General features: G+C 43.8%; 1 protein-coding gene across 1 annotated transcript; it reads left to right on the plus strand.

Moving 5' to 3' along the window:
- Nucleotides 1-1,327: 1,327 nt before the first annotated feature.
- On the plus strand, nt 1,328-11,113 carry RBX1 (ring-box 1). Its single transcript, XM_057422795.1, has 5 exons — nt 1,328-1,387; nt 2,572-2,650; nt 8,420-8,490; nt 9,786-9,871; nt 10,956-11,113. The coding sequence occupies exons 1-5, from the start codon at nt 1,328-1,330 to the stop codon at nt 10,966-10,968; spliced, it is 309 nt and encodes a 102-aa protein (XP_057278778.1). The 3' UTR covers nt 10,969-11,113.
- Nucleotides 11,114-17,631: the final 6,518 nt, after the last annotated feature.

Raw genomic sequence — 17,631 nt, forward strand, 5'->3', positions numbered from 1 at the left:
GCAGCCTTCCAGTATCTGAAGGCGCCCTATAGGGATGCTGGGGAGGGACTCTTCATGAAGAACTGTAGTGATACCCCTACAAGGGGTAATGGGTTAAAACTTAAACGGGGGAAGTTTAGGTTGAATATAAGGAGGAAATTCTTTCCTGTTAGGGTGGTGAGGCACTGGAATAGGTTGCCCAGGGAGGTTGTGAATGCTCCATCCCTGGCAGTGTTCAAGACCAGGTTGGACGAGGCCTTGGGTGATACGGTTTAGTGGGAGGTGTCCCTGCCCATTGCAGGGGGGTTGGAACTTGGTGATCTTAAGGTCCTTTCCAACCCTAACTATTCTATGATTCTAAATATGAACCCCACTGAAAATTATCCCAACACATCCAATGGCAGCATCACCTTGTGCTTATCACAGGCCCCTACTTGAGGTTAAAATTTATTTGGAGATTGCCAGACATCCCATCCCAGCAAGCACTAGATCTCTGGTAAAGGCTGTGTGTATACAACAAGGCGGATATGGTGGAGTCAGACCAGAACAGTGCTTTTTGTCCCAAACGCCTGCAACACGTACAGTACAGATATTGCTTCCCTGTTTATATGCAGGAGAACGTCCTTTCTCTGCTTTTCTCTACTACCTCCTCCTTCTCACATGCATGCAGCAATGTGGTGTACAAACTGATTTAAAGGCTTGACTCTCCAGAGAGAGCATGTCTACCAGGATGTGCGAAGCTGGTGACATTTCAAGGTATGCTAGGGAGATATCTTCCCCCCAGCTTCCATATCTTGGGGAATGGAAGGGCTGTCTCTGTCAGAGGGTTTGGAGGGCCGAGTGCTGCAGCTCTGCCGGGGCTCGGCCGCCTGCGCCCTCTCTGAGCAGCTCGGGCCGAGGAGCAGTGGTGCAGTGCTGCTGCTGCTGCTGCCGCCTCCTCCTCAGCCCCGGCCCCGCCGCACCGTGTGCTGCGTTAAGACGCCATGCGCAAATTCATGTTTCTCTTTTTTATTTTCTTATTCTTTAAATCGAGCCGTAACATCGTGTGTGTAGTCAGCAAACGGTCTGCTGTCACCCACCAGTTTGTCAGGTGGATGGTGATAGTAGCCCCAGCCTCTTGCAGGAGGGAGCAGAGGAGGTGGGGAGGCTGTGTGAGCTTGTGCTGAGGTAGAATTTGACGGAAAATAACTCCTGGGCTGGCTATCAGGAAACATTTCCAGTGCTCTGTGCTGTGTTTGAAATGCAGCTGTCGTCACTGGTGGTGGAAGCCTCTGTACAGAGCTGCAGCTTTATGCTGAAGGAGGTGGCTGGGTGACGTTGATTGCTTGTCCTTAGGAAATAGGGGCACATGAGAGGAGCAGGAAGCGGCACCTTTTATGTGTCAGTGGCATTTATCCTCCCCAGCAAGGTACCAGCTTGAAGTTTGTTGTGTGTGTGGCTCTGGTTGTAGGAGTAGATTATGATGGGTCATGAAATCGGCTGAGAGTGTGGGAGAGAGAAGGGTGATGGGAAGTTTCGTCCTAACTGCCTTGGGATGTGGATGAAGTCCTTGAGACCCAGGAGGTTGGCTAGACTTGAAGTTGGAAGGTGGGGGGGAATCAGATCATTACTGACCCATTTCCTAAATGATGTAGTAGTATTCTGGTGGCTTTTTATATCGGCACTAATGAAATATTGAAGTACTGATCAAATTGTTACTGCTTATCAATATTTGGCAGTCTACGTTTCTCCTTCAGTCCCAAACTGAGGAGAAGCAATGAGAATGTTAAAACAGAAACTGAACGTGGTAGAGAAGATTTACTGTAGTAGCGTCAATGAAATCATATACTGAAAAAAAAAATGGAAGGAAACAAAATATCTAGATTACTTACATAGTAAATGAAGATTATCCTGGCTACCAATATGATTTGCTTTGAATGCTGAAGGCAACTCCACCTTTTTCATACATTTACAAAAGACCTGATTACTGGGAGGGGGGGGTTGTGCAGAGGAATGAAAAGGCACTGTGCTTTTCTGCATAGCTTATCTTAAAGTCCTCATTCTGAATCAGTTTTCTAAAATTGCCATGGAAATTTGTAGCATGGAACAGAGGAGATATTGTTCAGGAGTCAGTGAAAGTGTAGCATTAGTGATGATTTTAGTTCTTGACCCCAGCTGCTCTGATGGAGGTGATCACTAGAAGAACTGCTGCAAATAATGGAAATTCCTTTTAAAATAGCCCCTGAACTGGCTTTTCTCTAAGGCACTGTCCTTTCCATCAGAATTGGGCGACATGGCTTGAGCTGCAACCTTGCCTCTGGATCTTGAATAGAAATGCAGATGTTTGCATTTGTTTAACAAAAAAGGGGACTATGAGAGTTACCTTGTTTCTGAAGTTGTAAGGAGACATTGAGTCTGGGAGGTATGTGAGAGGAGTGTACTACTGCTTTCTAGTAATCTGAACCCATGATAAAGGATTACTCTGGACTTCTAACGTATCTTTTTTAAATATCCCAGCTTTTCCATTTAAAAAAATACATGTGATTTTGAGAAACAACTGTGCTGTAAATTCAGTCAAAACTATGTTTTTCTTTTTCCTCCCCTTCTCTCTAGTGGAATGCAGTAGCTCTGTGGGCATGGGACATTGTGGTTGATAACTGTGCCATTTGCAGAAACCATATTATGGATCTATGTAAGTAAATGGTGGGGAAGACTCTGGCAGTTTTGACTTGTATGTGATGCACAGCTGAAAATTCAGCACATGCAGCTTTCAATTAGGAAATAAGTCTTCACAATGCAAATACTAACCTCTATTTTATGTAATGGTGAAGTCCTATAATCTGTTTTTGTGACCCTGTCAACTATACTGCTTTTCTTGTAAAGAGTATCACAGCTATAGATAATGTGATGTTGCTGAGTGTATTTGGGATACAACAAAGGAAAAGGAGTAAAGAGCCAGAAAGAACTGAAATTGTTTGGGGTATTGCTCACAAAGAGAGGTATTAGATTTTGCAGTCGGTCATGTTGATATAGGTATCCACTTTTTGATGACACTCATCAGGATGAAATCTTTTAACACTCTGCGTCTGGCCAGGAAAGGCTTTGGACCAGTGACTTCATCTGACTCCTCATTCTACAAAAACTACTTTGCATAAATAAGTTAGTTCATATTGTATTGTGGGGAACCCTGTAGCCACCTAGAGAATTGTTCTGTTACAAAGGAGAGTCTAAATAATGCCTAAATAATAATTAAAAAAAATAGTATTGCTAGTATTGGTTTGATTTTGTTTTCTGTAAAATTTTGATGGTTCAACTAGCATATATAGGCTTGCTATGTAGGAAAATAAAGAGATAATGGAATTACGTATACAAATTTCTGTCATGAAATAGGTGCACATGTGTAAAGTCACTGGTTTCAGTACCTTAAAGGATTGATAATGAGTACAAAAACATTTTGTTTTTTTTCTCAAAAACGACAAGGTACTGCTGGCACTGTAACTGTGCATCTTGTTTCAGTCATGAGGGACAGAAGACCTTTTAGTATACCTCAGGTAGCAGTTTGCCTTATTTGCCTTTATTACTAGAATGTGAGGATTGTGGAGCCCTCCTAAACTGGAGCATGTACAGCTACAGTGCTTGGGAATGGCCTGTCATGATCTGATTGTGATAGTTTTGTTGCACCTTGGAACTACTGATCATAGCGATTTACTGCTAGTGAGCCTATCCGAAAATGAATCGTTTCAGAAAAATGAGACCTGAAGTTTATAGTAACAACTAGTGAGAGATGGACCTGGTTTCACATCATGTGTAAATAATAATTACAATACTACTTTCATAAGTTTTTGTTCTTTGTTTGGTTTTTTGTTGTTTGGTTTTTTTTTTAATAGAAAACACATTGTGACACACAAGGCTGAAAATGGGTTACGCATCTTTGCTTTGGGACAGATACGTTTGTATTTTGAGCCAACTAATGCCTTTCCATGCCTCAGTTCATTGCTGGTTATTAGAAACGGAATGACAACACTAACGAGAAACAAGTGAGAATAGGGGTTATGAAATATGCTGATGTTCTTTGATGTAAAGATTTTCTTTTTAAGTACCTCTAGCCTGTACCATCTTGAAAAGTAGTTGCAAAAGGAGGTGGACACTTGGCTACTAGTTAGTGTCTCAGATTTATGATATATTTTGAGAGGAAAGCATGTCACTGACAGGCAAATGGAATTTTAAACACTTGTTAGGATATAAGTTACATCCACAGAATTTCCAAACGTATAGAATGAATATATAAAATCCTGTAATTCAAGGTAATTGTTCATGACAAGAGGATAGTGGATAGTGGATGCTGGTATGTTTCATTTTATGAATCTGCCTCAAAATTAATAGTGCCTCCCATGACAGAATAAATAGAGTCTCAAATATTTGTTATTTTTTATAAACAGCAGATAGGGCATGGAGATGAAGGCAAGGTGTGGAGGAACTGGAAGGAGAGTGGATCGATGTTATTTTCCAGTAGTGAATTTCTTGTGTCAGTTCTTGGGGGCTGGAAAAGGAAAAAACAGATACTACCAAAATGGGGGTGGGGTTGAGAGTGTATAGGTAGGCTAGGCAAAACAGTGAAGGAAGAGGATGTAGGTAGATTTCCTCCCCCCCCTCTTTTTTTTGTTGCTCAAGCATAACATGTTACTAGTTTGGGTATGAGCAATGTTAGAAAAAGCCTGGACTGCAAATGGCAGACCACAATTGACAGTATACAGAGTAGAAGGGGTATCTAAATTGGTGTTCCGAGATCAGTGTTGGCTCTAGATTTACTTACTTCCTTGTTACAGACCATTAATGTTGTTAAACAACACTTTAATTAGATTTTCAAACACAAGATGTGAAGTAATGGGAAATTGAGGAAAAATTAATAGAATGTGCAGGGAAGAACAACACAAGATTCAATTTGATAAAATGCAGAATACTAATGTCTCCCTCCTAGTGATGAAGAGAAACTTTGAAAGTGAAATCATTAAAAGAGTGATAAGTAGCATCAGCCATGCTAATGGAAGGTTGTTAACATTACAGTCAGGCATCAATGTTAAGGTGTCATGCCGTTCGCCTCATGCATGTACATTATGATTTGGTAATAAGAATGGGCTTGGATTTATGAGAAGAATAAAAGAACAGAACCAAGTATATATAGTTTCCTAAGTCACAAGTAGGAGTGGAAGATGATAGCAGTGTACATGTATTTTGGGAGTGTGATACCAACAGGAAATACTGAGTGTCATACAAGGGGTTTATAAGTAGAAGGAATCATATGATGGTATGATAGGGGGAACTTAGGGTAAGGGTTTAGTAAAATCTGCAGATAATTCTTAAGAAATTGGAGAGAATTGCAAGGGGAAAATTCCAAAGTTCCTCAGAAGTTTGAAAAACTAAATTGAAGAGCTCATTTTGCATTTTGAGGGAATAGACTAGACTATTTCAGTTCTAAGGGACCTACAGTCCAACTGCCTTACCAATTCAGGGCTGACCAAAAGCATGTTGTTAAGGGCATTTTCCAAATGTCTTAAACACTTAGAGGTTTGGGGTATTCACCACCTATAGGAAGCTAGTTTCAGTGTTTGACTACCCTCTTGGTAGAGAAATGCTTCCTAATGTCCAGTCTAAACCTCCCCTGATGCAGCTTTGAACCATTCCCATGCATCCTATTACTGGTTATCAGGGAGAAGAGCTCAGCACCTCCCTCTTCACTTCCCCTTCTCAGGAAGCTGTAGAGAACAACGAGGTTGCCCCTCAGCCTCCTGTTTTCCAAACTAGACAAACCCAAAGTCCTCAGCCACGCCTCACAGGACAAGTAGAATTGTACTTGAAGTTTATTTGCCTGGTTATTGGTATTTTCTGTCTCTGTTTTCTGAGCGAGTACATGATGTATCATATTAGCCAAGCTATGTGTATTTATTTCTCCCAAATAAGTTGATCCCTTCATGACATAGTTTTAGAAGGCTACATGTAAAGAGAAAGGGAAACCTATACATTGCTTATATTTGCTCAAGTGAAAGCCACTTTGAAGAGCTTTTACCATTAAATTTACCAGTGCAGTGGGCTATTGTAGCTGTGAATAAAAGACAGGTACTTCTGTTTACTTGCCGTTATGGCTACTTAAATCTCGGGTTACTTTTCTTGTTAGATATACAGAAGATTTCTGCAACAGAAAATGTATAGGAAGAGGGATGGTTCTTAATAGATGCCAAGATTCAGAAGTTGCCATTATATAACAAGCATTTCTGTAGCTCCCTGAGTAGAAATGCTTCTGTTGCATCTTTCACAATTATTTACAGGTATTTCAGGTTTTATCTGTATCTTTCTGCCTGCACCTACAAATACTCTGTCAAAAGCAAGGCAACAGAAGAGTTCTTCAGTATTCCTCTAGTACCTGTTACTGTTTTGCCACTTCTTTTGGGTCAGCAGGCAGTAAATGGCTTCTCTTCCTTTCAAAAGCCAGAATTGGCAGCTTTCATTCTGTGCCAGCAATTGATCATTTGTTACATTTCTGTGTTAAGATACTGTCCTTTTCTGAAATGAGGCAAGTAGGAGACTCAAAAGTGCTTCAGCTTTTGGGAGGCCCTTTTTTGGCAGCCAGATTTAGTGATGCCAGCAGTAGTCTCCAGCCTGTTTGATGAGGGAGTTAAATCTGGGTGTCTTGTTGGAAGAGCCTTACATCACCACCAGAGAACTCCTCCTCGGCTATGTTTGCAAAAGTTCATCTGTCCTCTTAAGCTTTTGGGACTGTATTTACTTCTTGGCAAATGTTTGAGTAATGCTGAAATGAATTTCAGTGCTGCTTTTCTTCCTTATCTAAACCACCTTTTTTCCCTCTCACTCCTGGTCACAAAGTCCATTAAAGCCTAAAAAAATAAAATAACTATATTGTGTTCCAAAGCATACAGCTCACAGGTTAGGGCCACTTAGAGAGCAAGGGAGTTAAATTTTCTTCCTTCAAATGAGTTTCCTCTCCTTTTCCCACTACTCATCTTCTCTCTGTTCTCTGTTACTGTACAGGCTCATGCCAGATACTTACTATCATATGCCCCATGATACTCAGCAGGATCATAAGTCTGTACTGCAGTAACAGTATTTTGGCAATCTTGGGTGTCAAATTTTAAACAAATGCCCAAAGTAATTGAAGCTCTTCAAGGTTCTTGAGCATTTCCCATTTTCATAACCAGATTTAGTTTTATTACTTAAATAAAGTAATATTTAAGTAATTTTTAATATATATTTAATATTTAATCTGAGGGCTTAAGGAATTAAGACCTCAGATGTTTCAGTGCGCTAGATTTTATTCTCCTATAGGCTGGCCAGCTTTGGACTTCCACCTATGTGTATCTTGATGTAAAACGTAATAAATACAGGTTCATTTGAATCTTGCAGAATAGTCATTGCTACTGAGTTTCTGTAAACCTCAGTCTTGTTTTGAGTAGTTCCTTCTTACCAAGGTTAACTGATCTCTCTCACATCTCATGGGAAAACAGGCCTTTCTCTAATTTTGTTCATCTCCACACCTCAAAGAGAGGGAAAAATGAAGAAAGGACAGAGCAAGTAAAGATCACATTTTTCAGCCAAACCTGTGGGGTTTTAAAGTTTTTAAATCTTTAATTGGTGAATCAAATTCCTTTTTCTCTGTGCGTATTTGGGCACACGAACAGTGAAGAGACAATTGGAGCTCATTCAGCCATTTTCTTTGCCAAGATCTGCAAAACAAGCCAGCAACAAGCCCATGTATTGAGTTCTGAGCTGGGTTTTTAAAAATTACTACGCTATTAGCATGGGTCTTTTCTAAATAATTTGGCCTTGGCATTTAAAGAAAGCATCCTTTAACACTTATTAAAACTATTTATTAAGGAAGTTATTAAAACTTCCTTTAATAAAATGTTGGTTTGGTAGGTTTGTGCTGGTGACTGTGGAGGGAGGAGTTGGTAATCCCTATTTTCTCTTGAAGTTCTTTCTTGAGCTGGAGCAGAAGTGTGAATTGTTCAGGCCCTAGACTGGAGAGCCAGGCTACTGGATTTATTTTCCCAGTGCTGTTTTTCCTTCTTTCCTCACTTTCTGTTGTCTTTTTCATCCATGTCACCTTATACAAAACCCCTAAAACACAACCTAAGCCCATAAGTAGTCTTTATGCTTTTTGGGATCCTCCTGGGTACTCAATTCCAAGGTATAAAAATTTCAAAACATGATTTTGTAAACTGTATTTCCTACTGTGTGTTTTTGGTGTGTACTTACCTGTCACAAGACTATAGGAAAAAAAGACAGGCAAGCCCCAGGGTTACATGTGCAAATTAATTTGTAAATATAACTAATATTACATGATGTCTGACAAAACAGTAAGTTTATGTTAAGAGAAGGAATCTACCAGTTGGCGTTCCATGTCCATCTTCTACTCCTGCATATACGTGTTTAATCTTTGTTTTCACAGGCATAGAATGTCAAGCAAACCAAGCATCAGCTACCTCTGAAGAGTGCACAGTTGCATGGGGTGTCTGCAATGTAAGGAAGACTGTTCTGTTGCGGAGCTCATGTGTGGTGATGCTATCCCCTTTTTTCACAACTTGGGACAAAATGAGTTCTATAAAATGTTTCAGATAATCCACCAGGAAAAAAAAGAACCTTAAACACCATATGTTTTAGTAGAGTGTAGAAAGGAGAGAGAAGGTGGGGGGGAGGTGAGAGTTGGAGAGGTGTAATATAGAAGACACAGAAGAAAAGGGAGGAAAATAGGCCTTTTTTTTTTTAATTTTAAAATAATAATGGATCTTTGAGCATGATTTTCCTGATCAAGGTTCTGCCTAGGAACTATGCCTTCGTTTTTCCTGGCAATAGGATTTTTTTGATCTCAGCATGCTTCATTTGTCCTTGTGCAATCTGATTCGAGGAGCCAGTATGGGGTAAGAAGGTGATTTGCTTTCCGTTTTGGAGAAAGATCAAATTGGTTCTAGTGTATAATCTCCAGCTCTTCAATTTTTTGCTGTATGCATTCCTTCATACACGGTCCCACTAACATGCGAACTCAGACTTACGTATCTCTTAGCTAGCCTGGGCCCGAGTTGGAAGGTAAAATTTTCCATAATGAAATAACTACCTGTTCCTCAGTCCCATCCTCACTCTGCTGTGGGATCAAGTCACAGTGTGATATTGCCTTGAACAGGATTATAAATGTTGCAATTCTGTTTGTAGAGGACAAGAGCAATTTTTTTAACCATGTCAGGATATTCTAGTGTCAAAATTATGTCTTTGTGTGCAAGAGTTACCACAAGTGGAACCTTGTTTTTAACTAGCTGTATGGGGTACGGAAAAGGGTGACCTTATTTTACTAAACACAAACAGATTCTGTTTTCCCTTCTAATTTTGCAAGTTCCTTTTTAATTTGGGCTTTGGTTTGTCCAGATGACTGGCAGAAATCTTAAGCATATATACATACATATCGTCCCTGCTATTCACTATGAAATCCTCTTTCTTGTCTTTCTGATTATGCTTCTTATCAGCATCTGCTCTGCCAGTTTTAGCAGCTGCTAAACTCTGTGTTCTTTCCTTCCTCAGAAGTTAGTCTGTTAGCACTGCGTGCACTGTGGAAGAGGGTCCCTGCTCTCATTTCGCTAATATTCCCTTCCTCTCTGAAAATCTGGATCAATTCCTTGGTGTTTACCAGTGAGCTGGCTGATTAGTCCTCCTCACCTTTGTCTGCAAACACTTGCTACTCTCTTCTTACCCTAATGCTTTCAGTGGTAGTTTTCACATTGAGATACAGTTGTGTATTATGAAGTGATGTGAACTTTCTCTTCCAGCATGCTTTCCACTTCCACTGCATCTCTCGCTGGCTCAAAACTCGCCAAGTATGTCCGCTGGACAACAGGGAATGGGAGTTCCAAAAGTAAGTATCCTGCACAGATTTTAAGATGAAATATCCAATTATCCTTCTGTTAATAGGAATTATCAATATCAGATATTAATGTCTCTTATCTGTGGGTCTGAGGGCATAGTTACTGTTGGGAAAGGTTTTTTTTTCTCCACCTTTGCTGTATAAGGACCTTTCCTTAGTCACCTGATGCTAAATGAGCTCTGAAGGAGGCCCAAACACCGCAAGTTAAGTGGCAGTTGGTAGGAAGCAGTGATTTCTATTGACATTTTCTCTAAAGAATAGAGAGCAGGAAAGAAATGGAATTCACTGAAAGTGGGCCTCAGGTGAATATTATGCTGCCACATGAGTAACTTGGGTTTAGAAAATGACCTGAATTTAGTTGCTTATGTTCCAAAGCATTTCTGCTGAGGTGCCAGACATCTTATTGGGTCCCTTTGTATCTTGATGATTTGTTTTATAACTCTATTAGGCTTAGAGATTCCTACAGCTGATTTAATAGCATCTGGAAATCAAATGTCCATGTAGCCATTGCTACAGCCTTGGACCATTTGTTCGTAATTTCTGTATTCTTTGTTTTGTTTTGTGTTTTTCAAAGGTCTGATGTTAGAATAACAATGGATAAGTTTTTGAGGGATAATTGTATTTTGAGAGGTAATTGTGCATCAAGAGAAGTTAAGATGTTTGCCTAACTGAGCAAAGTAGTGAAAACTGAGCCCCTGTTGCCTGGCCGGTGACTTAATACTGCACGGGCAGCATGATGAGGAATGGAGGCATGAATGAATGTTGTCTGGGGCTATGACAAGCTCTAGCCTTGTTTTCATGCAGGATATATTTGAAAAGAGGTTCAGGGCAAATGATGATGATACCGAGGGTCTTGTGCATGTAATATTGTGGATTGCTCAGGCTTTCTTCTACGTAGTGTCTGGATAGACTTTGGGGGGAAGTGCAATATGGAGAACTTTGGAAGGTTTCCATAGCGTAGCATTTCACCTTCCTCTGGGTTACATGTTAATTACATCGTGGTAGAATGAGAATAAATCTGCACTAGTATGAAACATGGTTTCTTAAAAAGCATTAACATGTTGTCTGTTTGCAGGTATGGGCACTAGAGAGATGGTCGCCACGCTGCTGCGTATGTCATCAGCCTCAGTTGTTCTTGTCACTATGGGTTTGTTTTAGCAACTTGAAAAATCAGTAATGTACACCAATCTTCTTCAGTCTTGTTGTATTGAATAAAATCCTGCTGGAGCTTCCTGTCAAGTTCTTTTGTCTTGTGTTAGGAGTGGGCAGTCAGTGAACGAGAGAGGAGAGTTATCTGCAGACCAGGGATTTAAGTGAGGCAGATCTTAAGATAAGTAGCCCTTCCTGTTGCTATGCCAAATTTTTGACTGGGTGTTTTGGTCTTACTTCCACAAGGTTGAGCCACACCTCTGGCTCACTGAGGTCAGCATTAATCTCCACTGTGTACTGCAATGGGTGCAGGACTTGGCCTAGCTAAGTGTGATTTATGCAAATAGCATTTCATGTGGACACGCTTTCTTGCAGCTCAGCTGAAATGATGAGCTGTACAATTAGGGGTTGTGTCATTATTAGAAACTACTCTCCCTTCTGCTCTTGGCTTTCACCAAAGCAGCTCCCCTGGAAAGCAAAATTTCACTAATTGTTCCCCGTTTCATCTGTTTAGCTTGGGGGACATTAACTGCATGTTAGTTTTTATCAGTGCTCGTAAAGCACTTTCATGTGTCAGGTGAAAGTGAACTCAGGAAATTCACATGCTAGATTGGCTGGAAGGCAAAAAATAAGCATTTGAACAGACTTAATTCTTGGTTTGCTTCCTACTGGTATTTTCCCAGTTAGTTCTGGGAAGCCAAGCTGTAGTTCTCACTGACTGACCATTGTTACTCTGAAAGCTATATAACGTTTTGTTTGGTGTCTCCTCTGCCACGTGGTCTGGTATCCTCCTCCCTGCAACAAATTTTGGCCGCTATGTTAACATGCCAGGAACCCAAATGATGCCCAATAAATTATTCTGGCTACAAGACGCTGCATCCCTTCGTGTTGGCAGCTATAGATGCAGTGCATTTCTTTCATTGGCTGTTCATGATGCCACCTTTGGGTCCCCACTTTTTTGCTAGTTATTGAGGATGGGAAGTTTGATAGCTGGTGTTAAACAGTGACAGGGAATAAAGATGGTCACTGACGGAAGCAAAAGTTGCAAGTTTTTCAGTAATTATGGGGCTTCCTTTAATCTGCAGCAGGCAAGTGTTGGGATTATTTTATCAGCTGGAGTCAGATTTGCTGTTTTCCAGCTTGAAGAAGGAAAGAGGAACAACTGAAATCAGGAGAGTTTATAGCCAGATAGCTCATTTACCAGATTTAGTGGATAAAAAGCTCATCCTGAGTTTGCGAGGTAGTTTTGGTGATGGAGGCAGGAATGGAACAGAAGAGGAGGGGGAAGATGACCTCAGCAGTGGTCAGAGCATTCATCCAGGCAGTGGGACATCCAGGTTAAATGCCATTCCCTGAAATGTGAACTCCCATTTAACGTCCTGTCCAGCCGAGCAGAAAGCCAGATGTCCCTGTTTACGATTGCCCGTTTTGTTTGCAGTATTGGATTTTTCAGGACCTGGAATCCAGATGCTCATGGATCGGGGAGTTTAATTCCTTGAGAACTTTGTTCTGGGTCCAGCTCCATCCTTCTGGTTTGTCTCCCTTTAGTCTGTCCATATTACCCTGTTCATAGTTTTTTGGCTGGGGACAGACACATCAGTGCAGGCATTTCCCTCTCCTTTGTGGTTTCATGTGCATTTGCTTGAGGCTGTGCTTGCAAGAAGATGGGGGTTTTTTTGTATTTTTAATTGCTTTTTTTCATGATCACTCCGAACAGCAGCTACAGGCGCTCTTCCCCCCATACCCTTTGAACATGTGTTCTGCTACAGTGCGTAAAGCCCTTCCTAACTACTTTGATTTGAGATTGCTGTTGTAGCATCTGTCCCAAACCTGGTTTTCCCAAATGGAAAAATATGAACTGTAAAGCAGCAATTGCTGACAGTCCCAGGAAAGAAAATCCCTTTTCAGCTGCTGCCCATTGAGATGGCTCTGCTACTGCTTCCCCCATCCCAGAAGGCCTAGGCTCTGTGATGGCCCATGGCACAGTAATGGTTGTGTCTGGGGGGAGGAGGAATAGCTTCAGCAAATGACTGAGGAGAGAAGCTCCACAGCACAGGCAGCATCAAGTGAAGGTAAGAGGAATCTACTTCATCCAAAGGCATGAAGTGCCCCATTTCCTCGGGGCATGGCTGCTCGCTCAGGCTGGCATTGCACTATCCTGACTCTTACAGTCCAGCCTCCACCTCTGCAGAATGTGGTGCTGGTGGGAGGAGTTAAGACCATTCCTATCCAAAGCCTTTTTCTGTTGTTTTTTTTTCATCTACAGCATCCCCTTCTTGCAAAATACAGAGAGCTTTTCGGGGTGGCAGGAGGAATTGGACACGTTTCTAAGCATCCTGGGGGGAATGTAGGTGTGCAGGGGAGAAATGACGATCGTGCCTGTGCTGTTTGCCTGTCCTATAAATGGAAGATGCATCTGAACTGTGGACCCCAAAATAAAATCAGGAGAAAATGACAGCTAAAACTGCAGAGAGCAGCGATTCCTGCAGCTGCCTGGCTCGGAGAAAAACAAATCACTGGTAGACCTGCTGTGAGCAGAAGGCAGTTTTGATATTCGTGATGCTTTCCATGGGTTTGTCGGCTGAGGCAAGACTCATCACCGAGCAGGGCCTGGTGGAGAGTGCTCCAGGCAGGCCAGAATGACCGGACAGTGGCTTCCTTCTCTTCCTTTTGGAAAGGAGACAATGAGCTCCAGGTGCTGTGCCTCCTGCACTAAATCCCTTGCTACTCTTGCATTAAAATGCCAAAATCAGGACGACGTGGGGCTGAGATAGTACGTTGGGTTATGTGGGAGTAGCAGGGAATGGGTGGAAGTTTCACTGTCAAAATCATGCAATGGGCTGTAGATTAAACAAATGACCCTCAGGAGCCTGCTGCTTGAAAGGTGTCTGTTTACTGAGAGAAATGGCTGAAGTCTCAACCAGTTTGCCAGGCTTGTAGCAGCACACCATTGAAACCGCATGATTGCGTCCTCCTGCCCCAGTTGTATAGGGAGGGCCTATCTGTGGAGATGCAGATGTCTGGATTGGGATGAGGAAGCTTTGCAACTGGTTTGGGTGGTCATGTACATGTACCCCTTGTAGGGGAGCACTGGGAGCTCCCACCACTGTGATCAGATCAGGAGTGACGATTCCCATATGGGAAAATACACCTTAGAGAGGGGAGACTGGAGTAGCTGTCTGCATCTCTGTGTGTAGGCAAGCAAAGGCACCAGCATCCATCATCCCTCTCCCGCTAGTTTCTAATGAATCATAGAACCAGGTAGGTAGGAAAAGACGTTTTAAGATCATCAAGTCAAACCTTTACCCCAGAAGGGGTAGAAGAAGCACCCCAAAGTGGTCTCTGGCAACAAATTGTTGGCAAAGCTGATGCGAAGATGAGCCAAGCAGCACTGGTGTTGTGTGAGCTGGAGCAATATCAGTACAGGCAGAGAGCTGAGCTTCCAGGAGGAGAGCACCCATGCGGGGAGGGAGATCTGCACTGTTTCTGGCAGGCTTCCTCCTCCAAAGTCATCAGGGCAGAGGATGGCAGCAACACCCCTGGCACCACAGTGGGTTGCATTGCCTGAGCTAAAAAGGAGCTGCCAAGCAGAACGGATGGGAAGATAAAGAAGAGATGGGCAGAGGCAGAGACCCAGGCTAAATCTGTGCTTGCCCAAGACACATCAGCAGGCAGGAGAGGAGATGTCCTGGAGGATGGGGTCTACCCTTGGTGGAGAGCACAAACTCTTCCCCTCAGCAGCATGGGAATGCTGCCACATGGTTCTTGGGCAGCAGGAATGTGGTGCTGTCATGGGACAGCAGACAGTCACCTGCAGGGTGCAGAGCTGATGCCTGTGAGTGGTGCTTGGCCAGCCCACTGCTGGTCCTTCCCCTGGCCTGCCATGAACCCTATGCTCCTGCCCTATAGCACCTGCTTTGCCACCAAGCAAAGGGATGAACCCCTCAGCAGTGGACAATGAGGTTTTGGGTGGGCTCAGTGGCTTGCTGGCACCCCCAGTAGCTCACCCAGCCTGGGTGAAAGCCACAACTGCCCAGAGAACCCCAGGCAATGGCTCGAGAGAAGGGGGAGGAGATGACACTGCTGGGGGTATCTTCCTACCACAGTACCCCGGGGGGCAGGAAGGGTGGGAGGGGATGGGTGTGGAGAAGCAACCCTTGCCTCCCTGCTTTGCTCACGCTGCTCTTTTGCTGCCCACAAAACCCGTGGAAAGAGCGAGCTCTTCGTGCCTGCTTTTGCTCTTCCCCGCAAGCTTGCTCTGAAAATACTGCTGCCAGCTTTAATCTGCTGTGAGGCAACACGCCGTTCCCTCCACCACACGCTCTGTACTTCGCTCGTTTCCTTCCCCAGTGCAGCAGGCTCTGCAGCAAGCCCGTTATTGCTCATGGTGGGTCGTCTCAGGTACACAGACAGACAGACTCCCCCCACCACCATCCCCTCCCCATTCCCTGCTGCTTGTTCTGGTCTGCTCCCTGCTCTCCTATTTCACTTTTCCCCTCTCTCATCTGGTTCCCATGGAGATCCCGAGGCACCGATGGTGCTGTTCCTCCCTCTGCAGCCTGACTGAGGGGATTGGTGGGATGATTTTTGGATCACCTGGGCTGCAGTTGCATCCAGCCCCAGAAGTCAAGGTGCAAGTTGCGGGAAGGTCGGTTTTGCCCCCCTGACTCCCTCACAACAGGACATCAGCCTGTCGTCTCGCTTTGTTCTGCTGCTTTCCAGCCTCTCCCTATGGGACACCCTTTGGGAATGGTGCCCAAAGCTCAGCCCAGTGGTGGCACAGCTCGCCAGGAGTCCGCTTGTGCCATCAACCATGGACTGCCCTGCACCAGGGCTGCAAAGGAAAAATCACAAATATTTGTGCTTAAAATTTAACAATCTGTTGAAAATTATCACCAGTTGGTTCCGGAAGGGCCAGATCCGGGTGTGCGGATGCACCACTGCCTGCTGCCTTGCTGCACTTACCCGCCCTGCTGCTGCACCCTAGAGTTTGCCTCTTTGCCCACTTTTCTTTCCATATGACTGTGATCATGGCTCAGACACCTCATTTCTTGGTCCCTGCATGAAAGGTGGGTCCTGGCCTCGTTGCTTCAGCACGTAAGCCAGGATGAGGGCATGACAGTTGTCTCTGTAAAGGTACCAGGGTTATCAGCATGGTAGGTATCAAAACTCAAGATGGGACTGCAAAGGATACGACCCTGGCACACCAGGGTTTCCTGTCCATGGGGCATCAGATGGGTATTTTCAGCTGACCTTTTTGGATGTAAGGAGAAGGTCTGGATATAAGGAGGAAGCTCTTTTACTGTAAGGGTGGTGAGGCGCTGGAATGGGTCGCCCAAGGAAGCTGTGAATGCTCAATCCCTGGAGGTGTTCAAGGCCAGGCTGGACAGAGCCTTGGGTGACATGGCTTAGTGGGAGGTGTCCCTGCCCATGGCAGGGGGGTTGGAACTTGATGATCTTAAGGTCCTTTCCAACCCTAAGTATTCTATGATTCTGACCTGCTGCCATGGCAGATGATCCTAGATGGCAGTGTGCTGGAGACGCCTTTGGGAACATGTCCTCTTCTTCTGGTTGTGCTGTTCTTCCTTGCTCAGTCTCTTCTTCTCTTCATCCTCCTGCCCTGGGTCTCAAGTGGATGATTATGTACTGGGAAAGGGGATTAAAGGAGTTTTTCTTCTCTAGAGATGCAGCCCACCTAGTATACTTTTCATTCTCCTTCCTCTTCCGTGTCCTAGGAGACATGAGCTACAATTCAAGTCGAGAGGGACATTAGTGTCCTGTGCTCACTGGTAGAGGTGGCGTGCTGTTGGAGCTGTCTCTTCATCCCGGTTGCATTGGATGCATTGAATTTATTCATTTTGACATTTTAGACATGAAGCATTATGGTTTTTAATGAAAAACATGGCCTTGGATGTTCTGTGTCCTCCCCCCAAATGCCAGTGTTGTGGCTTTTTTGAAGGGAGTGTGTTTGCCAGAATTCATCCCAGAGCTGCAGCCTTCTCCGTAAAACACGAGTTTGGTTTTGTCCAGTTCCAGTGTGCAGGTTATTAATGCTTGCCCCTGTCACTGGTTTTGGGAATGAGAGCTGGCTCCAGTGCCAAGGCTTTCACATCCCTCTGCTCCGCATGGAGCGAGTGCCATCCATCTCCCTGCCGAGCTAAACAGAGACTGAGCATTTAATACTCATAAACCACTGATCTCGGAACTGTTCAGAGGTGGAAGTCTATAGAGAAAGATGACAGCTCCATAAGGATCTTCCCTGAGCCTCTGGTGTCTCCAGAAATCTTCCAACAAGATAAATCAGTGCCTAAAGGAAGGGATTGCTGTGAGGAACGACCAAGACTTGTCCTCCCAGGCTGGTATTCTGGGTGTCTCTTGGTGTCAGGGTGTGAGATGGCAAAGAGGTGCTGCTCCCACATAGGAGGCAGAATAGGGTACCCCATCCTTTTTCAGGCATTTTGGGACAGATTTCACTTTATCTGTGAGGGATCTTCTTGAGAGGGTTGAGGTAGATGTGAATCCCAACGGGTCTGCTGGACACCACTTCCAGGAAGGTAGAACTCAGAAAGGCCGTGCTGGGTTTGCTTCACGAGGTTTTTGCC

Source organism: Pezoporus wallicus, unplaced genomic scaffold, assembly GCF_028554395.1.
Source record: "Pezoporus wallicus isolate ANWC-B61680 ecotype Strahan unplaced genomic scaffold, APGP_CSIRO_Pwel_v1 contig_8839, whole genome shotgun sequence".
In the NCBI taxonomy this organism is placed as follows: Eukaryota; Metazoa; Chordata; class Aves; order Psittaciformes; family Psittacidae; genus Pezoporus; species Pezoporus wallicus.

Excerpts from the sequence above, each read along its gene's own strand:
- RBX1 (XM_057422795.1), top strand. The coding sequence starts at position 1,328 with ATGAGAGGAGCAGGAAGCGGCACCTTTTATGTGTCAGTGGCATTTATC. Across the intron at positions 2,651-8,419 it reads AAACCATATTATGGATCTAT|GCATAGAATGTCAAGCAAAC; the intron begins GTAAGTAAATGG and ends TTGTTTTCACAG. Across the intron at positions 8,491-9,785 it reads TTGCATGGGGTGTCTGCAAT|CATGCTTTCCACTTCCACTG; the intron begins GTAAGGAAGACT and ends TTTCTCTTCCAG.